Source organism: Caloenas nicobarica, chromosome 2, assembly GCF_036013445.1.
Source record: "Caloenas nicobarica isolate bCalNic1 chromosome 2, bCalNic1.hap1, whole genome shotgun sequence".
Lineage (NCBI taxonomy): Eukaryota > Metazoa > Chordata > Aves > Columbiformes > Columbidae > Caloenas > Caloenas nicobarica.
Window position 1 is genome coordinate 121,309,739 of NC_088246.1, and position 26,988 is coordinate 121,336,726.

The following is a 26,988-nucleotide window of genomic DNA, read 5'->3' on the forward strand; positions in this document are numbered from 1 at the left end:
AATTTAAGTATTCTACTTGCCACATATATGAGAAACATGGTTATTTGCAATAAAATAATAATAGTTCAACGATGAAGCGTAATTTACTATAAGAGTACTTGAACTTTTAGTGATGTGATTTCAAATCCAGCCTGGAAAGCATGGAGTTTGGCTGCAAATATCTTAAATATGGCATTATGGATACTAATATTCACCTGTATTTTGGCCTAGCTGCATTAAAGTAGTAAGTGCCTTACCTTAATGTGGCTTAACCAATTATCATTCACAACCTACTACTACTTAACATTTAACCCAGCAGCCCATTTTCTGAACTATTATTGTGCTGGATCTGCACAAACAGAGGACAAAGACCAGTCTTAAACTAATGAACAAGTGGAAAGCATCTCAAACAGTAGCATTTACACAAGTGGTGTAAAATTGTAAAATTAATGGTACATGAATCCTAGCTTTAAATCCATTCAGTATGTTGCTTTATAAGAAGAAGTTTCCTGCACATACTGCTGCAAAGAGCCCATATCCGCGAATGGCAATGGACAACTCTTTGTTGCTTGAATCCATTCTTCTGATGATTGCATAGAACTGCTCCATGAAGAACTGCAGCTTGTTCTTGTGTAGCTCTGCATCCTGAGCTATCATTATAGAAATCTGTAAAGCAGATCAAAATCTTGAAATTTTTGTAGAAGCATGAAAAAATCCACAAAAAGCCTGCAGTGTCTTAAAAAACACCTAGCTCATAGTATGAAGCACTTCAAACAAAACAAGTATTTATTAAACGAATTTGCTGAACTTCCCAGCGCAAAAATATCCCCACTATTTCAAGAAATTTGACTTCGCTTTAGTCTCAGAGATCCCAGTGAAGTTACAATACCTGCTTGAGGAATGAATCTAGTGCAGAATTACTGGCTTTCTTCAGCTCCTGATTTGTGTGACCACACCATTTCCACATTGCTTCAAAGAGGGAGACATAGCTGTCCAGGAGCAAGGCACCAAACTGAGCAGCATGCCAGCTGAGCAGCTGTAAACCAGCTGCAATTCAAAACCAATTCTCATTAAAACCCAGACTTATATTCCACTTTCCAAAAACAGATCAGACCATAGAAGTCCACGTTAGGACTTCAGGTAGGTATAGCTACCATGACTGGAGGGGATAAAATGTACTCTTCTAGCCATTACAGTATCAGCATCCAAACATTAAGAACTTAAGCATAAAAATAACCCTCCAAAACCCCTCTTTTTAAATGTACACTATTATGGAAAGCATAGCTGTGTTTTCAAGTAATTTACATTAACAGTGAAAAAGAAAGGGACTCTACTGGTTACAAATAATACTACTAAATTGCACAATCCACAGGGCTTAGTTTCTGTGGTCAGGATATATACTCAAGGCCCCATCTCCACCAAACTGTGATGCAGACAAATAAAGAATTGAGAATATAGGTAATTTCACAATCTCAAATATAAGCATAAATTAAATTTCAAGATCCTTTATGATTTAGTATTTTTATTAGCAGACTATCTTTAAAGAGGGTTTTACCCTTTACAGTTGCCTTGGGCCTAGTACCCAGACCTTGCATTTTGCCAGTTTCTACATAAGCCACTCACATTTCACAGGCCAATTTCTCATTTTCTTCACAAACTTCATTTGTTCCCAATTTCCTTGTCCTTCTTCCAGTGAAATTCCCCTTCTCTTCCTTTAACCCAATCCACCATCTTCTCTTTTCTCCTAATTTGCTACATTCCTCTTGTTTCTAGTCCTGCTACAATTCCCTTCTCTTACCAGGGTTTTGCACCACTCCAGGGGGGCAAATGGCATCAAGTATAATGCTGCTGTTCATAAGGTGATTACACCTTGCCTAGTTTAACCAAATACATTTAACTCTTTAGTCTCCAACTTCAAGTACACCAGCTTTGCTCCCGGATCAGCTTAGGAGACTGAAGACGAGAGCCATCCAAAGACAGGCAGTAGAGAATAAACCGCTGCAGACAGAAGAAACCCTTGTATGTCCAGTATCCACCTCAGTACGAATCGAGATAATTTACAGTCTTACCTAGATGCACTGCGTATCGCTTCTGATCAACCTGTAATATCAGAAAAGGTTTGTCACATGTGGTTTATTCTTCATCAGGGCTAATTCACTTATGCGGAACAATTAACATGTGGCAGATTTACCTGTGGATTGATTGCCCTCATTGCAAAATCAAAAATCTCCTTCGCAGTCTGAGGATCTGTGAAACAATCCAATAAGTATTTCACATACAAGAGGTAGAATGAAGACAAAGACATTTTTATCCAAAGCTTGGATAAAGAAGAAGTGATATTGGAATGCCTTACATATCCCATTTTAAGAGGCAGAGATGATTTTTCCTGAAATACTCTTAAATTTGAAAAATACGTATATATATATTAATTTTTCTGAATATTCATGTTTTAACAGGGATGTCTCTTCTAAGGGAAATACATCTCTGTATAAACTGCATTCCAGCTTCAATGTGGCTCTCATAGCTGCCAATCTCTGGATAGAAAATTGCACTTCATTGATGTACAGAAACACACTGATGAAGCCACTCCAAAGACAGACCACAAGGATCATGTAACTAGATAGATCTGGCTTTTGCATAAACTATCTACCAGTGGGGAAATTTTCATTCTGATTTGACAGTGAGAAACGGTGCTGCTTGCTGGCTCTATAACAATAAGAATATATCAAACTGTGTAACTGTCTTTCACACAGAAAAACAACATACCTTCGTCCACAGACTTGGTAAAGTTGTACATGAGTGCAGCCAGGCCCCTCAGACACCCTACTACAACTGGTAGCTTGGGTGCCCTTGTAGCTGATGTCATCTAAAAAAAGCAGGAATTGAAAAAAGTATTACCCTCAAGCTAAGATAAATTTACACCAAGGCTTCCCAGTTCCTAGAAGTGTAGATAAAATAACATATTCCAACTTAATGCAGTTACGTCAGCAGCCACCTCTGTGAACACAAGCCCACAAAAGCATCTACTACTCAGAAGTCTCATATCATTTGGGAGGCAGCTTAACTACAGAAGTGTAAGAAATCCTATGATAAGCATGAAATGTGTTCCACCAAGATTAGCCACAGAAAAACTTAGCACACACTAGTGTCTTAAAAGTGCAGAATATAGGAAAGTGAAGTTCAGCGGAACTGTGATATTTACCTGAAGTGTAAGGATTTTGCAGCTAGCAGAGCCAGAATCAGAAACTACCAGTGCATAGAAATACAACTTTTCTTGAGCACTACTGCAATGATCATCACGTGCCACTTGTTCTCGCAGCACACTGGTTAATTCACTGTCATTGATGGCCTTGAGATTTTACTTTGAAAGCTTCTCAGAACCAGAGAACACAAACTTTAACACTCCTTAAGGAAGCGTTTATGATTGTCCAGTTAGATTCCTACAAATTGGACTCATGGCGATAGTATTCCAACATTCAGTGCTACACACATCGAAGGCAAAAAAATAAAAGCAATGTAAGAGTCTGAAAAGAAATTCCAATCATACCTGTGTTTTAAGCTCTCCCAAATATGCTCGGAATAGTTTTTCAGAATTGTTGATCATGTCACTAGGCTGGACCTGTCCCAAAACTCCCAAAAGCTCATAAATCTTCTCCAGTACTAAAAAGTAATTTAATGTTATTAAACATTAATTACTGAAATCATTACCTTGGCATTTCCATTGCAATTCCTATATGACTTGCAACCATAAGAAAAGTGAGGATTTTAATTGGTGATTAGCATGTGGGAAAGACGTCTCTTTATGATGTACATATGTATATCTATCTCTACACACTATGATGCAAAGATGCATCCTCCTCTCACATTAGTAAGTTAAACACATTTACTCTTTTCAAACATGGCTTAGAAAACTGATTAATAAAGGCCACGTCCGCTGAGGAAGCATTTACCACTAATCCAAGTTTGCTGCTGGCCTTGAGGTTATGTCAGGCCTTTTAAGTACTACCAGGGTTAAGGTCAACAGCTCACAGAAGGCTTGAGTTCAGACTAAAGGGTTCTATGCAGGCACAGTAAGTTTTGTAAGGGCTAAACCTGTCAAGCCAAGATTTCAGCAGTAACTAGCCACGACGATCAAACTAGAGCTCACATTAGTAAGCTTAACACCATAAATAACATAATCGGGCAAGGCAGGAACTGATGAGGTCACATCAGGCCACACAAATGCACTAACTACCACACTAAAACTGCTGCTCGGAGGACAAAAAACTGGATGGGGTTGGAATAAAGTTATGAATAGCGTTAGCAACGGAGCTGGGGTTCACATGAACTTTGACAGGGATGGGCAGTCTCTGTTTTTGATAAGAGCACCCACTGGAAGGACCAGGACCACTCTTGAGTCTCAAAGTTATAGGGGTATGTGTGTATATAGTTATAAAACAGGTATAAGAGGAACTTCAAAGGTTCAGCTACACCAGGTTGCACTGGACCTGGGGAAAAAAAAAAATCTTCTAGGAGTCTGGCAAAGTTAAGTTGGTTAATGAGAAGAAAGCTGGAAGTACTTTCAGGATTTAGGCATTCAGGAACTAATAATAACAGATTAGACATACAAATACTCTCTTATGTTGGAAATCTGAAGACAGACCTATGCTTCAATTCAGTATGAACTGCCACCATTAAATTACGTGATTTCTCCTGCACGTTAGCTCATACAAATCTCCTAAGAGCGAGATAACTGCATGTTCACGGTCAGAAGACCTGAACACATTTTACTAGCTCTAAAACATGACAGCTACCATTTTTAAACATGCTTGCCTTAGGAATAACAATTATACATTTCCATGGAGTATCGTCCAACAAAAACTGAGTGTAAATAAAGCAAAGGACATTGACAGAAAAACTAAAGCCTACCTGTATCAGGAATTTTACTTTTTGTGGCAAGCTCCCCATAAAATTTATTAAATATCTCCCCAACTTTCATTTCTTCCATCAGACAGGAACGTCTTAAACTTCGGAGCAACTACGATAGATTAACAAAAAAAGAAAAGATTTAGGAAAATAATTAATATCACTACCACAATCCTACTTGATGTAAATAAAAACACAGTTCATATGTGTAACTTAAGCTTAAGTATGTTATTCAATGAAAGAGATTTAAGGTGACTGGTCCAGGCAAGAGTACTGGCATGAAATCTACTTTAACAACAAACTACCTTCCTGTATATGTAGCAGAATGAATCAGAAGGTAGCTTTGTTTCTCATAAACAAAATTCAAGTAGGTGCAAAAGCATTTGCAGAACAAGGGTCTAATGCATTCTAAGGAAGCATGTTATGAAATTACTGTGTCACACAGTAATAAAACTTCTGAAAAAACCCTTCTCCACACCTTTCATATATGGTGCCTAATATAGTACGTTATAATATTATACATCGATACACAATACTTTTAAGTAAGAATACAATTGACTAAACTGGGAGAAGACCTGCAACTGCCCCCAACACAATTGTGTCCTGATTGAGCAGATGAAGGAAAGACATGCTCACATCTAAGCAACCTACTGCAGGAATATCAAAGACAATCTGTAGTTAAGACACGCCTCTTAGTAACATCTAAATACCACACTATCACTGTTCTCTTGCTACTACTGAATACAGGTTTTCTGCATGATACAGCACAACTATAGTAATACAACATATTTTCTACTTTTTCTATAATAGAAACAAAAGAGATTTATAGAACATATCTTACCTTAATCAGAAGCTCCAGAGCTGGGATTTTACATTTTGCTGCTCTGTCTTTTGTATAAACACTAACACAAGTTTTCTAGATAAGGAAGAAAATTCAGATTGTAACACTTGTAAGCAGAGAAGGGAACTCAAAGATAACAAAGTATTATTCATCTACCTCTTTAAAGTATCTGTTCCTAAAAAGTTTAAGGTTTTTTAAAAAAAACTAGAACAATAAAAATATTCAGTCCTGAAAGCAGCTTCACTGACGACACTGCAGCCCTGTCTGACAAAACAATAAATCCCAGCTCAAGCAAAGAAAGTGCAGTTTCTGGAATAAAAGGCACATATTCTTACAAAACATGGCTACTAATTTGAGATCAGAAAGTGCAGAGGTGCAGTCAAGCATTTCTATGCAAAGCAGTATTATTCAGCAATCTAGACTCAAGGAACCTCATTTTTAGAGGTATTATAGTTTCCACCAATTTCTCTATATACCGCAAAAGTAACAACTTTGCAAGAAAAAATTTTAAAAATCAGTATTTAAAATTAACCATCACCTGTAGAAACATTTAAAATATTACACCTAAAGTATTGTTTTAGTATGTATAAATTACAAGTTATAGTTATTATTTTTCAATATCGATAACTTTTTTCAAAATTAGTATCTATTGTGTTTTATAAAGATAGAATCATAGAATCATTTTGGTTGGAAGAGACCCTCAAGATCATTGAGGCCAACCATTAACCTAACTCTGGCACTAAACCATGTCCCTAAGAACCTCATCTACACGTCTCTTAAGCCCCTCCAGGGATGGTGACTCCACCACTTCCCTGGGCAGCCTGTTCCAATGCCTGACAACCCTTTCTGTGAAGAAGTTTTTCCTAATATTCGATCTAAAGTTGATAAGCTGATAAAATTAAGCCTATAGTTGAAGAAACAATTCCACACTTCTCTGTTGTATTAATTACACTTTATGTCAACCAAGTTATTTCAGCTCCAACAAGAACATGAGATGGCTAAGGCAGATTGGGAGGGGTGAAGAATAGTTATGAATCTGTTAGGGTATGAGACCCACCAGAATCGTTTCAACCATTCGGCAAAGACCTTTAGGAAATAGTTTTCCTTTACCCACCTTAATATTACAGGCATAAGGATGAACTTTGTCACCAACTTTTTCCATAAAGACACACAGAAACTTCAATGCTTCTTCCCTGCAATCTCGAAACTGAAAAGTAAAAAAAAGTTTTAATGAGCATAACACAACACGCTGTTCATATAGCACTATCATAGAATCATTTCATTTGGAAGAGACTCTCACGATCATTGAGCCCAACCATAACCCAACCTAACTCTAGCACTAAACCACGTCCCTAAGCACCACATCTACATGTCTTTTAAACCCCTCCAGGGATGGTGACTCCACCACTTCCCTGGGCAGCCTGTTCCAATGCCTGACAACCATTTCCGTGAAGAATTTTTTCCTAATATCCAATCTGAACCTCCCCTGGCACAACTTGAGGCCATTTCCTCTCGTTCTATCACTTGTTACTCGGAGAAGAGACCAACCCCCTCCACGCTACAACCTCCTTTCAGGCAGTTGCAGACAGCGATCAGGTCTCCCCTCAGCCTCCTTTTCTCCAGGCTGAACAGCCCCAGCTCCCTCAGCCGCTCCTCATCACACTTGTGCTCCAGACCCATCACCAGCTTCGTTGCCTCCTCTGCACTCTCTCTAGTATTTCAGTATCTCAACGTTTATTTTAAAATTAACCAACCTACCTCCTCGATGCTGAGGGACCTGTGGATGAAGACGAGCAAGCCGTGCTGCTGGCAAAACACCAGGGACAGGTGCAGCGCTGCGGGGAAGCAAACGAGCCGTCAGGCGGGTGGTTCCCTCCGCAGGGCTGGGCACCCCTCGGGATGCCCCAGCGCCTCGGATGGGACTGGTGCTCCTCACCCAAAAAAAAAAAAAAAACAAAAAAACCAACCCACACAACGCGGGTGTTTGTGGCCTCCCCGCGGACTTGTGCCCCCGTCTCTGCCCCGGGCCGAGGGAAAGCCGACCTGGGGCGGGCGGTCCGGCAGAGAGCGGCACGCACCCGAATATTTTTACCGAGAGAAACGGCTACTCGGGGCAGGAGGCCGCCCCCCCCCGAAATCAACCTTTTCTGTCGTGCCAGCTGCCCTCGGGTGCCGTGTTTGGCTCCGGGAGGGCGGGCGGAGCCACCCGCAATGCCCACAGCTCTGGTGCGTGTCCCCCAGCGTTAACGAGCCCTCCCCACGCTGTGCAGTTGCTGTTTTAAAGACACCAGCGAGGCAGCAGCCGCCCCGCGTCTCGCTCAGAGCCCCTGAGACCCCACAGCCCCCGACCCCACCGCCACCCGCGGCAGCCGGGCCGGGCCCCAGGGCGCACCCTGCGCGCCGCCCGCAGGGCTGGTGAGGCAAGTCTCCCCCAGGCTGCGGAGCAGGCTGTAGCCGTGCATGGCGGCGCCGGCATCGCCGGGCTGCAGGCAGCGGTGCAGCTGCAGCAGGCTCTCCTGGACGCCGGCCATGCTGCCCCCGGCCGGCAGCGCATGCAGCGGCACCGAGGGAGGCGGAAGCGGGCGCGAAGGGGCCGCCCCCCCGGCGGATCCAACACAGCCAGGCGGGGGGACACGCACGCTGTGGCGTCAGGACCATTGCGGGCAAAGGAGGGCGGCACGATGGTCTAACGGGTGGTGTCAGGGGAGAAGGTTTGGAGGCATCTTGATGTCTCTCGCCGCGGGATCGGCTCAGCGTACGCAAGCAGCAACCTGTGAGCACTGTTTCTCTCGCCCCCCCCCCGCCCCACCGGCGGTGAATGGACTGCTCCGACCTCCCCACGCCTCCCCGCCCGACCACAGCACTAGTTTTGCCGCGAAATTCGGCCAGGTGCGGGCCGTTCCATTCTGGGCTGAGGGGGAGATGTGCCATTGCTGAGTACAAACTACGTCTCGGAGCACAAGAGGTACCCCGCAGTATCCTTCTGTCCGTATTACAGCAGCTCGAGGAGGCGCACCCCTCACCTAGGGGGAGCGGAAGGTTAATCTCCTTCCTCCTTTCCTTCTCCGTTACTCATCCCCCCCCTTTCTGCATCCGTTCGGCGCTCCCGCTGCGATCGCGCCTACCCATTGGCCAGAAAGCCCGCGAGAGCGCGCGCACGCGAGTCGCTTGGCGCGGAGTTTCTGGGGCTGCAGAGGTGGGTGGGGGTGTCGGCTGCTGCCCCTTTGCCCCCCACTGCCGCCGGTTCAGCGCTCGGCGTGCGTGGGGAGAGGGAGGGAGACCTTCCGGTCTGGGCTCGGGGCTCGGCCGGTGGCGGAGCGCCCGCAGCCCGCGTTCTTCTCGCCGCCCCCCCCGCAGGTAGGACCGCCGCGGGAGCCGCAGCAGCGCCATGTCGTCGCCCGCCTCCACCCCCAGCCGCCGCCGCGGCAAGCGCGGCCGGGAAAGCAACCCCCCGACTCGTAAGTGCTTCGGTGGGACGGCGCCGGCCCGGCCTCGGTCCGTTTCGGGGGTCGGTCCGCCTGCTGCGGTGACGCGACGATTTAAACGCCGGCTCTGCTTGTGTCTTGCAGCACAAGATGCTCGCTCTCCCCCTTCGCAGAAGCCGAGGACAGACGACTCCACCTCCACCGGCGACCTGCAGCCCATGCCCACCTCCCCGCCCGCCGAGGCGCAGAGCCCCCGCGCCCCCGATGCTCTGTTCTCCAGCCCGCCGCAGTTCCGCCACGCCGGTACGGGGGGGTTCGGGCAGCCCCGGGGCTGGGGCAGAGCCCGCCGCTGTGCGCATCCCTGTGCGGGCCGTGGGGATGCCCCGATGTACCCCGGGGGTGGTTCCGAATTTGAGTTTTGCGTAGTGAGCGGTGCAGGGTCGTACTCGGTGTCAGGGGTGCAGATCTGCTCTTGTAGCTTCAAATTATCGTGGGAGTATGTATCAGGGGTTATACCTTATTCTTTTATGTATTTCTAGAAACGACAATAAAATTATTTTAATGCAGAAATAATTCGATTGCCATAAAAAGCTTTTCATGCCTTTATAAATAGGAGTGTTTTTAACTGCAGTAGCTGTTGCCATGTCACTTTTATTACAGCCCTAACAATACTGAAGAATATGTTTGATCTAAAACGCTGTGTTTTGACTTTTTATGCTTGAAAACCAATGTAGTTTTAAAATGCAGTACTGAAGTTTTCTGGTGAAGCTCTACTGGAACTTAAGATCTTTCAGAAGAGAAGTTAATGAAGAGGTTTAGGTAGACTTGCAACGTCCTTATTGCTTCTGTTTTAATGCTATTCACTTTATGACAGAGTTAAAAAATGAGACAAATATAGAGGCTGAATTTTAGTCTGCTCTAAATGTAAAACATCTCAAAAAAATGATTTTTTTTTTTAAAAAAATTTTTATAGCTATTCCTCTTGACTTCGATGTCAGTTCACCTCTGACTTACGGCACACCCAGCTCCAGGGTGGAAAGTACTCCACGAAGTGGGGTACGAGGAACTCCGGTGAGGCAGAGGCCAGATCTTGGGTCTGTCCGTAAAGCCAGACAAGTCGATTTACACTCAGATGGGGTAGGTCGATGTCTCAGATTTTGCATCTGACAACTTCTTTTTAAACAAATATGCATATTTACCTATGCTTAATTTGTTTCCACGCAGCCGGCTGAGGATGTAGTAGAAACCGAGCAATCTCTTGGACAAAGGCTTGTTATTTGGGGAACAGATGTTAATGTCGCCTCATGCAAAGAAAAATTCCAGGTAGGTTAACAACTTATTTATTCCTTTTTTTAATGAAAAGCTAGTTTGATTTAAACAAATATGAATTGAATGTGACACAAAGTAGGTGTATGTACTACTAAATTGTGTTCATTTTCCCCTTCTGTCTCTCTGTTACCTCTGACATTCAGAGATTTCTTCAGTGTTTCATTGATCCACTAGCTAAAGAGGATGAAGACATCGGCTTGGATCTTAACCAGCCACGCTATATGCAACGCCTTGAAGAGGTACTTGTAACCCAGCAAAAATAAACTTTTATTTTTCAGTCTTGTGTGCCATTGAGCTAAAGATTTCTTTTCAAATGTCTTGCAGATTAATATGGTTGGGGAACCATTCCTGAATGTAAATTGTGATCATCTAAGATCATTTGATGAAAATCTTTACAGGCAACTGATCTGCTATCCTCAGGTGAAGTAGTGCGCTTGTCTTCTGGCTTTCAGGTGGCCCTTTCATATTTCTAGCTTTTAATATGTTTAAATGCAATGTGTACTTTATATGCCCAGTGTAATCTCTGTAGTTTCTTAATTTTACTTAATAAAAAATGCATTATTTCATTGTAGTTGAAACTTGATCATAGATACTATAGTGAGTACCTTATTAATGCAAACTGCAATGTCCTGAGTCGTGAACTTTTTTTTTTTCCCCTCCCTTTGCAATACTCAAATGAATAAACTTGATACGAACAGCAAGTTTTATGTAGGGAAATGCACAGCTGGCATAACTTTTCCTGGCTTAGCAGCAGCACATAAAATACTTCATGCACAAATATTTTGCTCTATGTTTGTTTGGTTTTGTTTTGGTGTTTGTTGGTTTTGTTTGTTTGTTTGTTTTTTAAATTTATTTTAGCCTTTGTAAGCTTAACCGTTTCTAACAATTTTATACAGGAAGTTATCCCAACATTTGACATGGCTGCCAATGAGATCTTCTTTGATCGTTACCCTGATTCAATATTAGAACACCAAATTCAAGTAAGGCCATATAATGCACTGAAGACCAGGAATATGAGAAGTCTAAACCCTGAAGGTAAGCTTTGATTACCATACTCAAAAAGAATCTTAAGGATTTACACAAACTTACTGGATGTTAGCATAGAATTACATGAAGACCGTATAAAACTGTACTTGTGGTCCATCCAGACCAACGTCTTGTTTATGTAAGTCTATTTCAGAAGCAAATGCTTTAGAGTCCAAATGCAGAATAATCTGTCCATAAAGGACATCTTTCCTGGCATCAGCTGCTTATGTTCTTAGCTCTGCAAGTGTGAAGGATTCTATCTGTTGTATAAATACAGTAAATTAGAATATTTGTACTATGCATTTATGATTGTTTTTGCTTCATCTTAGACAAAATGCTACTACGTAACCAAATGTCTACCTCCCACCTAAAAACTAACATAACATGAACTTTGAAGGTTATTTTAAATTTTATGTGTGTGAAGTGATGACGCTAGTCTCTATATCTTGTAGATATTGATCAGCTTATCACCATCAGTGGTATGGTCATCAGAAGCTCCCAGTTAATTCCTGAGATGCAAGAAGCATTCTTTAAATGCCAGGTTTGCGCTTTCACCACCAGAGTAGAAATCGATCGTGGCAGGATTGCTGAACCATCAGTATGCAAGAACTGTAACACGACGCACAGTATGGCACTGATTCACAATCGATCCATGTTCTCTGACAAGCAGATGGTATGTTGCACTTACGTAGTGGCTAAAATTAATAAGCTGCTAGTTTTTGCTCCCCCACCACCCTAATATAATCAATAGCATTAAAGTATGTGTCTTGAGACTGAATGTTTTGGAAAGGGAAATGTGTTTTTGAACATGAAAATGAGTGAAAAAACTTGGCAAAAGGGTAAGTCCATACTTTGGAGAAGAAATGCATTAAATGGATTAATAATGTATGCATCTTAATTTTTCCATATGGAAGCCACTTTATATATAATATGTCTACTACTGTCTGGACTAGGTGAGCCTTGTCTGTGACAGCATTTTGTAATAGCTATACCAGTGGCAAACAGCAGAATTCTCATTTTCATCATACCTTTTTATTAGTAATTGGTTTTGCTGTTTGGGTGGGGGTATTTTATTCTTGAGCAGTGCTCCTGATTCAAAATGATACTGAGACTGTTAATAGAAATTCTGTTACATACTTTGTGTAGAAGCTTTGCTTTTTTGAAACTAAGTGTTTTTTGCTAGATCAAACTGCAGGAGTCTCCTGAAGATATGCCAGCTGGACAGACCCCTCATACAGTTGCACTGTTTGCTCACAATGACCTTGTTGATAAAGTTCAGCCAGGCGATAGAGTTAATGTCACAGGTAAAATTTGGTTTGAGTATTTGCATCTTCCTTTTTCGCTGATCGTAACTGTGTATAAAGGGACCTGATGGGATGTACGTCCAAGTGCTGAGGGAGCCGGCCACTGTCTTTGCAAGGCCACTCAGTTATCTTTGGAAAGTCATAGGGACTGGCTAAGGTATTGGAAGAAAGCCAACATCACTCCTAGGGCAAGAAGGAGACCTGGGGAACTACAAGCCAGTCAGCCTCATCTTGACCCCTGGGAAGGCGATGCAGCAAATACTCCTGGAAACGATTTGTAAAAATTTGAAACACAAGAAGGTGATTTGGTGTAGTCAGCATGGATTTATAGTAGAAAACAACCTTGTATGATGAGATGACTGGTGCAGTGGATGTTGTTTTATCTTGTTGTTGTCTTGACTTCAGCAAGGCTTTCATCACTGTCTCCCATTACATCCTCATAGACAAACTGATGGTGTATGGGTTAGATAAGTGAACAGTGAGATGGATTTAACTGGCAGAACTGCTGGGCTCAAAGCATTATGATCAGTGGCACAAAGTCCAGCTGGAGGTTGGTCACCATGGGTGTACCCCAGGAGTCGAGACAGGGGCCAAAGACTGTTGGATATCTTCACTAATGACCTGGATGATGGGACAGAGTGCGCCCTCAGCAAACTTGCAGACAAAAACAAAACTGGGAGGAAGCAGCACTTGATAGACCAGGTGATTGTGTTGCCATTCAGCCAACAGCCTCCTGGGCTGTGTCCAGTTCTGGGCTCACCAGTACCAGGGGGACATGAACATACTGGAGTGAATTCAGCAAAGGGCCGTGATGTTAACTGGATGTTTTGTCACGTACAGAAAGGCTGAGAAAGCTGGGACTGCTCAGCCTGGAAAAGAGAAGCTCTGGGGGATTTTACCAGTGTGTTTATAAATACCTGACTTTAGGGAGTGGGGGTGGTGTCAAGAAGACAGAGCCACGCTCTTCAGTGGTGCCCAGTGACAGGACATGAGGCAGCAGGCACAAGTTGAAAACAGGAAATTCTGTTTAAATATAGGAAAACTTACACAGTTTGGGTGGTCAAGCCCTGGCACAGGTTGCCTGGAGAAGCTGTGTGGAGTCTCCATCCTTAGAGATATTCAAAACCTGACTGGACATGGCCTTTAGCAACCTGTTCTAATTGACGCCAGTTTGAGCCCACAGTTGGGCCAATCTCCAGAGGTCCCTTCTGACTTTGACAATTCATTCTGAGAACGTGGGTGAGGAAGAAGCAGTATCTTAAATAGTGTCTGCTGTCAGGAGAGTGGAAACATAGAATAAGTCTTGTGATACTGCAACCACATTTTTTAAAACAACTGCTGTACTGGTAACTGTTAGAGATGCATTAGAAATCTATTACTGAACTTGGCACTTAGAGGGAAATGCTGACTTTAGACAATGGAGCAGAACTTTCAAAAGCATCAAGCCTTAATTTTTTTTTGAAAAATACTTAAGCTTTTTCCTTCTTGAGAATATTTGTGATAGGAATGTTTAACATGTATGTACCTGCAAAAATAGGGTCTACTTGACTTAAATATATTCCATTAATTACTGCATGACTTACTGGTACTGGGAAATAAACTGAATAAAGTATTTAGGATGTTTTGAACAGCTTTCAAAGGAAAAAAGGAAAAATTTCAGGTTTTGGAGTTATGTTTCTTCGTATCTAATGCTATGATTAAAATTTAGGTATCTACAGGGCAGTCCCAATTCGAGTTAATCCAAGGGTCAGCAGCGTAAAATCCGTCTATAAGACCCACATTGATGTCATACACTATCGCAAGACAGATTCAAAACGCCTGCATGGTGTTGATGAAGAAACGGAACAAAAAATGTTTACAGAGGAACGTGTGGAACTCCTAAAAGAGCTTTCTAAAAAAGCAGACATATATGAGAGACTTTCTTCAGCATTGGCCCCAAGTATCTATGAGCATGAAGATATCAAAAAGGTGAATCAAATTCTATATTTCTCTTCTAAGAAATGTATTTATATACATCTATAATTATTGCTTGCTATAAAAATGACTTGAGGCTTCAAAATACATCTTTAGTAGTCTTAAAACTGCATCGTCTTGTCAGAATGGAGTTGCCTATAAATGTATAGCAAGTTTTTTAATGGTGTTAAGGTGTATTAGAGGGAAGATATTGAAAAGGTAGGAAAGCAGCAGAACTGGGAAAACTTAATTGCAGTATGCATCTTGGACATTTCTTGAAAGTTCAGATTACTGGTGATCAAGGAAAAACAAGTAGCTATAACATTGTAAATGATTGCTGCAAAGAGGCATCCGCAGGAAAACTGTAGCTTTAAAATGACGTGGTTGAGCCTGACATACGGGATGTTAAAACGATTACTGAGATGTATCCGAGATGGGACCGTTCCAATAAAATACTCAACTGAGATACTCCAACTTCATAATTGTAAAAACTACAGTCAGTAGTGGGTTTCAAGGTAATGTCAAACACCAAACAGTCCTCTTTATATTCCTTTGTTTTTTCTTTGTAGATTTAAACATTATCATAGTTCACAGGTTTCTGAAATGGCTAGAAGTTGAGTTCAAAACCATACAAGGATTTCCTGCTGAAATGGAAATACAGTAACGACAATTTCATTTGTCATTACTCCCTCACTACACTAAAAGGCCCATCAGGTGTAGTGAGTTGAGTCGAGGAAAACTGGAGATGCTTCATCAAGGGAGATCTTCAGGTTCTGACCAAAATCTGTTCACAAAATACTAAATTGCTATATTTAATACTTGACAGTGCTTTAAACCAACAAGCATTGGAGAACCAATACCTGGGGACCTTGAGGAAAATACAAATGGGGCAGGTCATGCTTCTTGTAACTACCTAACAGGTTTTGCTCACCTCGGCCACACTGAAACTGTAGTTACAATGTAGGAGTAGTTACATTTATACAGTTCTAAAATTACATTGGGCCTTCTGAAGGCAACTGCGAGGCTGATGTGACCCCAGTGAAAATGAGTTTGACACCCATTTTCTAAGTGAATGAGAACAGAACTAATTACAAATAGCTCATTCCATGCCTCTGCAATGTTTCAGTGCTGTAAGAAATTGTGCAGAGGCTTTACATAAAGCAGTGTAGTTTTTCTCACTCTTTTCATTGCTGTTTCCAGCTATCATTGTCACTATCACTTTTTTTTTTCTTTGCTATCATATATATGCTGTTAGAAAGAAAAAAGAATACTGGGAAATAGTGAATTTTTAAACTAGTAAATATGAAAAGGAAAAAAAGTCTCTGATAATTCTAGCTAACTGATAAAATTACAAGCCTATGTTTATACTAATAATTCCAGTAATTTCAAAATAGTAAAGTTAGTTACTTTTTCTTTCTTTACTAACACTACAAGCGTGTGCTTTTTTTTAGGCACTATAAAGGTTTAAGCATTGGTAAAGCCAAATGAAATAAAAGATCTTGAACACTTTTATTTTTTATGGTCAAATGAAGAACCTTTATTGAAGTAATGTTGTAACACAGTAAAGCAGTTTTCCTGAAAAGTATACTTTATTAGTCTTGACTAAAAAGCTGATAAAAATGGCACTTTTTTAATGATACAAAAGAGGTAATAGTACTTTGGTCCTAGATGAAACAGCCTTACAGAAAATAGTGTATTCTGACTTTCCTATTGTCAGCAGAATTTGTTATCAGAATTTTGGTTACACAGGTTTTGGAATAGATTTGGAACAAATCTGATTTGAAACTTTAATTATAAGCTGAGTTTGTAGACCATAGCAGTTTAACTCTATGTTTGTAATTAACTGAAATTGAGGATATCTATAAAGAATTTACCCTTTTGAAGGCTTCTAAAACCAGTTTGAAGTGTTTTCTTCCATGTGTGAGTTAATTTTAGCAGTGTTTCTGTTTATTAGATGTTTCAGTTGAACAGCTGGATTTGCTGTATTAACTATACAAGTGGTGATGTTTTGATTTTTAAAGAGAGAATGTTTTTGCAGGGTATTCTGCTTCAGCTTTTTGGAGGATCAAGAAAGGATTTTACTCACACGGGAAGAGGCAATTTTCGCGCTGAGGTTAACATTCTTCTCTGTGGTGATCCTGGTACCAGTAAATCGCAGCTGCTCCAGTACGTGTATAACCTGGTTCCTCGAGGCCAGTACACATCTGGCAGAGGCTCAAGTGCGGTTGGTCTTACTGCGTACGTGATGAAGGATCCAGAAACACGGCAGCTGGTTCTTCAGACAGGTGCTCTAGTGCTTAGTGACAATGGCATCTGCTGCATTGACGAGTTTGATAAAATGAATGAAAGCACAAGATCGGTACTACATGAAGTAATGGAACAACAGACTCTCTCCATCGCAAAGGTAAGTCTGTTTAGTTCCAGGTTCTCTGCATTAAGCATGGTATCTGCTAGGCAGCTGAAGAAAAAATTAACAGAAGAACAAAGGATTACACTTTTGTGTTGTTGTCAGTGAATCAAGTCTAGATTATTTAACAGCTCATTTACAAAAAACATACTGCTTTCATAGCAAACTGTAGATGGTTTTGTTCTTGCTTTGCTCTACAAGGCTTTTGCAATGCAGGTTTTCACTACAGAACCCATTTAATAACACCGGTGGTCTCATGAAGTTGGGGAGGAAAAACGTTTTCCTGACAAATACTTGCAGCTGTTTTCAGAGATGTTTTTCATTTTGACAGGCTGGAATTATTTGCCAACTGAATGCTCGTACGTCTATCCTAGCAGCAGCTAACCCTATAGAATCACAGTGGAATCCAAAAAAGACCACTATTGAAAATATCCAGCTTCCTCACACACTGTTGTCAAGGTACTCAACTCCCGCTTGCATGTCTCATTTTTATGACGTTGTACTTCCTCTTGTGAGAATGATTAAATATAGTAGAACAGTTGTGTTGTTTGTAGTATAGTGGAAAACTTTTGTAGCATTTATTTTAAATGCTGTTCTTATGACTTCTATGTGAGCAGAGAACTACTTTAGTGTTTACATGTGACCTTTAACAGAAGATCTGTTGAGATCTGTAGGATCTGTTTATTTACCTCTGTATTGGGTTTTTTTTCTGTTGTTGTATGATCATCTCCTAGAAGAGAGTTATTCTGAAACTTATAGCCTTGATAACTTCAATGAAAACTTGGGATGCTTTTCTTAGCTCTGTAAAACTTCGAAAGTGAAACTGATTGGGGAACTTCAAGCAGAGGTGGTAGAATCTGAAGATCTGTGTCTGCTTGATGTTGTTCTGTAAAATTCAGTCGGGGAGGTAGCAATGGTAGCCTTTTGGGTGACAGCTGTTGGAGTAACATTCAGCATCTGCTGCTCTAAAATTAAACAGTCTATGTGCTGCAGTTGCATCTTGTGGGGAATTCCCACGCTAGCTGGAAATGTGAGGTACACCAGATATTCTGAGGACACCTACAGCTTAAAATTCAATTAAGAACTGCTTAATTTAGCCATTCAGTGAAAAATGGTACCTTAATACAGGTGTACTGAATGAAACTAGGCTTGAGGAGCATCTCTGTTCCATCATTTATTTGATTTAAGCTTATGAAAGTACACAATGGGCTGGCAAAAAATGTCTGCCTATAGTTGAGCATAGTTGAATACATGGTTTGTAAAATTATGAACCATTTTTTTTCAGGATTAAACCACAACTGCTCTTTTATTTATACATTATTTACTTATTGTTTTTATATGCATAATGTAACTATATAGGTATATGCTGTTGCCTTTCAGAACACTTTCTTTAGCGGCAAATTTGTTCTGTGTATTTGGTATGTATGTGGAGTTTTTGTCTGGTTTCTGTTTTAAGAAAACCTGTCAACCTTGAACATGGGATCTGAACTTTGCAGAATGTATCTGGCTTTTAAAGTTGCAAGTCCATAGGATGAAAGTAAATCCACTGTGCTGTTCTGTACTTTCAGAATTCTAGAAAAACTACCTTTTGAGTTTAATAGAGAACTCCTACTTAAGAGTAGGAACTAGTAGTCAAATAACTCCTACCTCTACTTGTTAAGTCAAAACCCCTAAAACTAACTACTTTAAATGGCAGGAAAGTATACACACTAATACTGGATTCTTATCCTGTTCAGATTTGACTTGATCTTTTTAATGTTGGATCCACGTGATGAAGCTTATGACAGACGTCTTGCTCGTCATTTGATTTCACTGTACTACCAAAGTGAAGAAAAGATAGAGGAGGAATACATGGACATGGCAATACTGAGGGATTACATTGCATATGCTCGTAGTTATATAAATCCTAGGTTAAGTGAAGAAGCAAGCCAAGCCCTTATTGAGGTAAAGGAGTTGCTGTTAATAATGGTCTGAGTCCTTACTGACTTGTAAAAATGGCAAAGTCGTCTTGTATGTATCCTTCCTATTTATATATAATTTTTCTGTAAGACTCTATGAACATCTTCTAAAAATAACTAGCATTATAAAGGAAAGAGGGATCAGTACAAAAGTCATTCTGTGCTCTGATCATTAGCTTTCAGATAGGTTGGTTTTGGTTCTGTCACATTAATAAAAGCATGAAGTTCTACAGAAATGAAATGTGTCAGTACAGACACAAGCACTATGATGTAAGACTAGTCCTGTGTTTTTAAAGTGATTAAAAACTTGACTCACTGTTGTGGCTTAATTACTTTATAAGGGAAATGTGTATATGTGATGTGGTTCTGCTTCACTGCGGAAGAATCGTGAAGGTACATAAATAAGCAGAAACACTGTTTGGAACAGCTTGCCAGAATTGCTAGTATTCTGAAGTAAGATCTGGGGGATGAAGGGGAATCTGAAAATAACAGAAATAACAGGATTTACTGAAACGTTTAATGACTGTCTTCAGGCATACGTGGACATGAGGAAGATTGGTAGTGGCAGGGGAATGGTTTCTGCATATCCTCGACAACTCGAGTCTCTGATCCGGCTGGCAGAAGCGCATGCTAAAGTACGCTTTTCTGAGAAAGTGGAAACCATTGATGTAGAAGAAGCGAAACGCCTCCATCGGGAAGCACTGAAACAGTCTGCTACTGATCCGAGGACCGGAATTGTGGACATATCCATTCTCACGACAGGTTGGTGTTTTCATAGTGATAAGGCTGGGATGCTAGCGGGCTTTTGTAATTTTTAAAGGTAACTTAACCTGTCCACCATAGCTTATTTCTAAAAGGTGTTTTCTTCCTTTTAATAAGGAATGAGTGCAACGGCTCGTAAGCGGAAAGAGGAGTTGGCTCAAGCCTTAAGGAAGCTTATCCAGTCAAAGGGTAAAACACCAGCTTTGAAATACCAACAACTTTTTGATGATCTCCGAGCACAGTCTGATACAGTAAGTTTCCTGCTTTGTTTTTACATTTTCATTAATTTTAAAAGCATGGTGGTTTTCTAAATCAACATTATCTTGTTCTCAAATCACGTTGTGGAGGGAAACTGTAACACTGATTTGTTTGGCTGATATGACCAGAAAGCTAATTCTATGGATAAATGAGCTGAATCTTTGCTATACCTTAGCTGATTCTGGCTTCTGAAATAGCAAACTCAGCTTCAGGGTTCCAAGCCAGGTTTCCAATTGCAAAAAGAACATTCTAAAGCTTAAAAAACCTGTTAAGAAAATTGGTAGGAAGTAAGGCATTTTCACAGTCTTTAAAGTATTACCCCCCGCCCCGCTTTACTTGATTTATTTCTTTTTATTAAGGCTATCACTAAAGAAATGTTTGAAGAAGCGCTTCGTGCCTTGGCTGATGATGACTTCTTGACTGTGACTGGAAAGACTGTCAGACTGCTGTAAGTTGCCTTTCCTTGCAAGCCAGCTGCCAGGGCTTCACTTCACCTTACTTAAGACAGTGTCAGCCTGCAATATCTTTGAGATTTGGGACGATCATTTGCTATGACAAGCACAGCTTTCTCCTTACAAATCAACTGTCACAGCTTCACTTCACCTTATTTTACTATATTGCCAATCTGCAAGACTGAAGATTTGGGGCTATCATTTGCTATGACAAGTGTAGCGACGATTAAGTGGCACTTTCTGTCAGCACACAAGATTACAAAGGACCTAAAAAATCCTTAGCTGACTAAGGCTATTTACATTTTAGCTGAATGTATTTACTAATACGTCAAGTGCCATGTATTTTTATGAGGTTTTGTAGAACATGCTAACAATGTTGTATGTATTTCAAATTGAATTGTAAAAATTCATCTTAAATGACTTTTTAGTAAATGCAGTTTGACTGTTAGTATTGTTGTAATCTGAAATAAAGTTATTGGACTTAAAATGGCTCTTTAGCATTCATTTAAGTGAAAGTGTATATCCTGTGTTGAGCACTTTTCAATCTAGAATTCTGCAATTTTTAGGAAGCTCTCTGTGAGAGCATGAAGGAGCTTTGTGCTTTTTTTTTCCTTTTTTTTTTTTCTTTTTTTCTTCACTTGACTCTACATCCTCAATGTAAAAAAGCCTTCTACTTGAAACCAAATTTTCTTACTACACATTTAAGCATGACTGGATAAATTAAGTTACCCACCTTCAGTGTAATCTCATAATCACTCCTGAAGGAACAAGGTCCAGTAGCACATGACTGGAGAATCTTCCCTCATTCTAGGTAGGGTAGATGCTCTCAGCTATTGCATGTCAATAGCTGCTATGGTGTTCACAGTTGAGCTACAGAAGACTTCCCTAATTCACTTCAGTGCAGGCTGCACCAGGCTGATCTCAACTGCTCACTGAGCCCTTTTAAACTGAAATAAATAATCCCATATTCTGTGCCACTGCTTCCAACAGAAGGGAAGCAAATTTCCCTCATGCAAAAGGAAGTGAGCACCTTAAAACCTAATTTTTCTTGCTATTGGTTCATTATATGAGCAAGATACTGTTTAACTGTAGTTGAATTTTCAGTGTTTTGGTTTTTTTGTATAAGGGAGGAACTCTCGGTCTGTCCTAGAGTTAAAAATACGGAGTATGCCAGAAGCATTATATTAAGCCACAGCCCTCTCCCCAGTCTTGTTTGTTAGTAAATAAGTCCCTATCACCTCTTTTTGGCTTTTATGGAATGGAAAGACTTGGTTCATGTTCTTCTCTGTAGAGGAAGTCTAGGTTCCCTGACTCAAAGCTCAAAAGTTAGGTACAGATAAGCTGAGATATCAGGAGCTTGATATTTCTCTTCAAAAGAAGAGTCTGTAGTATAAAATTCCAAGCTCCCTTAAATACCAGAACCACAGATTCTAATTCTAACTAATTCAAATAGTGATACATCTGGCTCCGTCAGCAAAATTCCTCAAATTATAATTGCTTGTCAGTATGGAATGTATTACTGTAAAACAGAAATCGGCCTATTCATCTACTTGCAAATTTTAAATGTATATTGAATTGCCTAGCCACAAAATGGAGTGTTCTAGGAAACATAAGAAAGTTTTGTGTGTAAAAATGGATTTTGGTTCCCTTTCAATTTAAGATGACTCTTAATTCATGGTGTTTTTTTAAGTAAAATGCTTATTAAGAGTTATTCTATTTAGTGTTTACAGGGTTACTTGCAGAATTATCCCACTAGGTGGCTCTTGAAGGCTGTATGTAGTAGTTGATGATTTGTTTTCAGTCTCCAGTGGTTTTTTTATTTTTAAATAAGCAAGGACTGCAAGTGCCACTCCATAATGAGGCAGATATAGAATGTAAGGGCTTTTAAACAGTCTTTTGGTTTAAAAATAAAAACACGATTAAAAGATTTTAACCACATATATGCTAATTTAAAATGTACACAAAGCAAGAGGAAGATTAAAACTAATTTACTTAGACTATTTTCCTTACTCTATGCAATAGTCTGAAACTGTATATCATAATTTACTGCTGTATTTACCCTATGCTGTTACTAGTTATAATTAAGCTCATTTAAAAAACTCAAGTCATTTAAAGACCGGAATGTGCAACCAGGGGTGAGCACCCCACCAGAAACTTGATATTCTTAACATCAGAAACGACAAAGAAAAAAGGCATTAAAGTCTTCTATACATTCTACAAGTCATAATAAAAAAGTCTACTGGCAGAAATTATTTGTAATAAGTCCCTTTGAGAGAACATAGTTTAAGTGATCTGTTATCCTGTCTGTAAAGAGAAGTGGCTGGTGAAGTGAAATGGAATTAACACTCTTCTGTTTTTCTAGCATAGAATGCAATCACCACTTATCCAGCGTGGGTGAGGAACCAGTACAAGACAGACTGGAAAATGTCATTTGCTCCCACTGTTACTGGTTTCAAAGCTGGTACTTCATTTTCCGCAAGCACACGTTTGGCTGGAAGGCAGCTTGACCCTGGTCTTCCCCATTTGTGTTAGGTGCTTCAGCAGGGACAGATGTAAACACCTAAGTGAGAAGCATCTGTCAAGATTATCCCCTGCCCATCACAACTGAGATAATGTACTCCTTAAGACTACACTCTAGTCGGCCTCATCAAACTTCAGTCTGATTTTTGGCAGTCACTCTGGAATTGCAGTTTTGTCTTCTTAGAAGGCCTTAGGACTTCCAGGATTACCTAAGGTAAAGAAGAAAGTGCACTGCAGACTGCATGTCAGATAGTTGGTCAGGGAAGTGATTCTATCCCACGTTTGCAGTGTATTTATCTAATTTCGTAATTAGAGCTGCTACATAACTTGCCATCTGGATACAGCAATATGGACTGAACCAAGTAAGCATTTTGCATTTTTTTTCTGACTTGGCAAGAAAAGATGTAGTCTTGTAAAAATATATGCATAGTTTACTTAAAAAGCATGGGATCCATTATCTGTGAGGTAAACTGACAGTCAATATGGAGGTTGTCATCCAATTCTCAGTTTGCATGGCCACCTTGCAATAATGTTTACAGATACCCTGGCATCAGCTTGAATTATTTAATGCTCAACCCCAAAAAGCTAGTTAATTGTGGTTTGTAAGGTTTCTGAGTATAGTTTGTCTCTACAACCAGACTCTTCTTGTCACTGGCATCTTTGGCCTCCAAACTGATAAAGAACACAAACTAGTTGTATTTGCTACTATGAAAAATATTTCAGAAGCTCTAAAATCTGAGCAGAAGACCTACTGATTATATTTATATAATTACTTTGTAGATCCATAAAGCATTCTCTCTCAAAGACCTGTATTTTGATCGCAGAGAAAACATCCATTTCTTCAGTGACTCCTGATCATGTTCCACCTCTCAACTGGACAGGAGTAGGTTTGGATTGCTTTTGCCTAAATTCGAACTCCTTTCCTAATGAAGTGTAGAGTTTCTAATTACCATATTTTGCGAATGGAAATCTTATCAGAGAACCACTGCAGTGACTGCATGATATGTTTGGAAGATCTTGCTACATCTTCAAGTTAAATTGTTTATTTTATAAATGTGATTAAAAACCCCACATAATTTTGATGTGGGTTTGTGTGTCAACTATCTCTTAACCATTATCATGCAAACTGTTTTTCTAGCATGAAGCAGCCTTTTACTAGTGCAACTTACGGATTTGCAATGCATCTAGTTAAGACTCCTTTGTTAGTCTTGATCAAACATCAAATGCTTCAGACAGAATACAGGAAAAATTTTAAGGCTTCCTCTAGTAAATAGACCTCTTCTAGCTCTGAAGCAAGACCAATATAGTCTTTCCTAGCCTTGTTTATTGAAAACTAGTAGGTACAATAACATCTAGACTCTTGAAAATACAAATAACTAGGTGTAAGAAAGCTACCAAACTTTATTATGTGCAAGATAAATCAGAAAGTATCTCTTATGACCTCTAAAATAAATATTAGGAAGTAGAAGAGCTTTTCACCCTTCCTCCATTTTAAGAGGTTAACTTTATTACAGTCCTTGTGCAAGTTTTTTTGTGACTTGTGAGCCATCTAATTCTTAAAGACACCAAAAAACTTAAAACATTCATCATCAGTAGTTCTGAACACCTCAGACATGGGAAAAAAGGCAAAAAGCTGATAAACTGACTGTTCCTAAAATTATTTTTTCTTATCATAGTCTATCATACCACCCAGTACTGTAGTTTTCAAGTGTCATTTCCTTCCCTCATCCTCAAAAGAAGTAACTACAACAGACTCTTCAGAGTTTGGCATTTCTCACCCAATGAAGAAGTGGTTGGCACAAGCTCACTGAGTTGGGAGCCAGGGGAGATTTCCTCCCTGGTTCTAGTTCTTAGGCACGAGCCAGCAGAACTTCCCAGTTGCCAATCCTTTCCAGCACCACCAGCTCCAGACTTGAACCAGGAGAATGCAAATACCATTCTAGCACATAAATGCACATCACTACATCCACTATGTAAAGTCAGAGAGAATTCAGCATTGGTATCCAGGCACATCACATCCATCGAGTGAGTTGAGCTTCCAACCTCCAACAATATAGTAAAGCTAGGCTGGCTACCTGCATTGGTATTTATGACCTTATCTCAGTTTTAGTCAGAGTATGTTACCTTTGCTTTTCAATGCGTGTACATGTGGGTGGGAAGATGAAGAAAGGAGAGGCACCTTCAGCATCCAGCTAGTTCTTAGCCTGTCTTCCAGTATGCAAAGAACGGCCATTAAACTCTTACGCTTGTATTCAGTAACAGTGAAGCTCTAAGGCCATTATATAGGCAGGTTTTTTTCATTAATTGGGCATCTTCTTACAGTATCTTTCTAGGTAAGCAGTCTTGGCAACATCTGCTTGTTGACAGTTCCACTCACATTCCATCACTGTGTAACAGCAACATACCAACCAGGATCACTCAGTTCCTGTCACTTTTAAAAAACAATTGCCTCTGTGACCTTTATTAGAGGAGTCTCTCATGGAATCCACAATATATAAACACTCCATCCAAGCTGAAATAAATATAAACAAATGAGTTAAATAAACATCATTATCCAGCTTCTCAGCAATACTGTAGGGGCTAGCTGTAGAAATCCATCTAAATAGTTCCTTACTGTTCTCAGCTTCCTCTCAGTAATTGAGAAGAGCAGCCCCAGGCTGATCAGGTAGCTAAAGGGAGCCTAACACTGCTTTACTTGCAAATGTGAGAATGACCTCAATAGGTAAGCTATTTCCCCCAAGATAAACAATAAAGTTCCCAAGGGTCTGGTACTGGTGATTTTTTTAATAGCAAAATAGAATGTTATGTAGACCTCCCTCAGCTGTACAAAGCAGCACAACTGCCTTATGTGGTCTATTTTATCTAAGTGCGACAAGCAAGTTAGAATCCTTGCACAACTCTTTTGGCAAAACTTGAAGATGGATGTTACTGAGAAATATTTCAAACTCTCTAAACTCTCTACTCTGTCTTCACTTTGTGAAGAGTAAAGGGGGGGAGGGAGAAAGAATCTTTTCGCTTATTTGAAGAGATCTTGGAATTCTCAGTCGCCATCCTAAAAGAAGACAATTCTTTCTCTGAAAAGACTCATCATTAGACATTCCTGGGAGACAGACATGTAAGTTATCTTCATCCATGCTTCTCAGAACAGTTGATGAGATAAGAAATCACACATCAAAGACAATAATCAGGAATCACTTTTAAGAGGCAGGTTTAGTAAAGGATGTTGGTGGGACAAGAACCCAGTGCCAGCACAGTGTGTGCCGAGAACAACCCTGCTGAAAATAAGTGTGTACACGCTAGCTACAAGCACATCCCAGATTCTTGTCACAAGGATGGCATTTTAGTATGGCCATTCTTGGCATCTTCTGTCTACTAGTCATATTAACAGTAGTCGCTAAGACTGGTACACGCTTTTTTAGACATGCTGTCAGAGAAGTTCCTTCTCCCTAGGTTTCCTGTAGCAGAGACCAAGGCATGGATTCCCGAAATTCTTCTAAAATAAATAATTTATTTGCAAGGTACAGCACAGAGCAGCTGGAGATGGGTCCCTCCTGAAGAAGGACCTCAAATAAAGATAACCTTAGGCAATTATACCCCCACAGTCCAAGCCCCTATCCCCTGTGCATCACTCCGAGCCAATTCCAAAATTATAGTCTGGAGTCTCCCCATTCTCCATTGGACGTCTTCATTTTTGTCAGGCAGGCTGTCAATTAAAGTTCTGACCTTCAGTTGCTATTTTGCACCCACAGCTGGAGAAAGTAAGTGCTTGGTAACAGCCAAAATATTCTTCTGTTAGAAGCCGTTCTGTTCCTTTACTTATCTCCAGGGATACCGCTCCCCTCATCTTCCAGCTTGAAGACTCTGTGGCC

General features: G+C 40.4%; 2 protein-coding genes across 3 annotated transcripts in view; one reads left to right on the forward strand and one right to left on the reverse strand.

Moving 5' to 3' along the window:
- PRKDC (protein kinase, DNA-activated, catalytic subunit) overlaps window positions 1-8,398 on the reverse strand; it is an 84,290-nt gene extending 75,892 nt beyond the window's left edge. Inside the window, 12 exon segments of the mRNA XM_065629450.1 lie at window positions 499-645; window positions 869-1,026; window positions 2,049-2,079; window positions 2,171-2,226; window positions 2,746-2,845; window positions 3,527-3,639; window positions 4,888-4,996; window positions 5,726-5,800; window positions 6,840-6,932; window positions 7,484-7,560; window positions 8,118-8,355; window positions 8,357-8,398. Of these exon segments, the coding sequence (XP_065485522.1) occupies window positions 499-645; window positions 869-1,026; window positions 2,049-2,079; window positions 2,171-2,226; window positions 2,746-2,845; window positions 3,527-3,639; window positions 4,888-4,996; window positions 5,726-5,800; window positions 6,840-6,932; window positions 7,484-7,560; window positions 8,118-8,355; window positions 8,357-8,383 (1,224 nt within the window). The 5' untranslated portion in view covers window positions 8,384-8,398.
- A 221-nt stretch (window positions 8,399-8,619) lies between these two features.
- On the forward strand, window positions 8,620-20,961 carry MCM4 (minichromosome maintenance complex component 4). Of its 2 annotated transcripts, none has more exons than XM_065628281.1 (17): window positions 8,620-8,690; window positions 9,083-9,183; window positions 9,295-9,453; window positions 10,124-10,287; window positions 10,375-10,473; window positions 10,623-10,718; window positions 10,804-10,899; window positions 11,376-11,514; window positions 11,958-12,178; window positions 12,689-12,809; window positions 14,518-14,777; window positions 16,801-17,166; window positions 17,501-17,628; window positions 18,906-19,113; window positions 19,661-19,889; window positions 20,007-20,140; window positions 20,507-20,961. In XM_065628281.1, exons 2-17 carry the CDS (start codon window positions 9,114-9,116, stop codon window positions 20,597-20,599), a joined length of 2,583 nt encoding a protein of 860 aa, XP_065484353.1. In that variant the 5' UTR covers window positions 8,620-8,690; window positions 9,083-9,113; the 3' UTR covers window positions 20,600-20,961. The 2 variants fall into 2 exon arrangements, with proteins under 2 accessions (XP_065484353.1, XP_065484354.1); XM_065628282.1 differs by lacking the exon at window positions 8,620-8,690 and adding an exon at window positions 8,872-8,921.
- The last annotated feature ends 6,027 nt before the right edge of the window (window positions 20,962-26,988 follow it).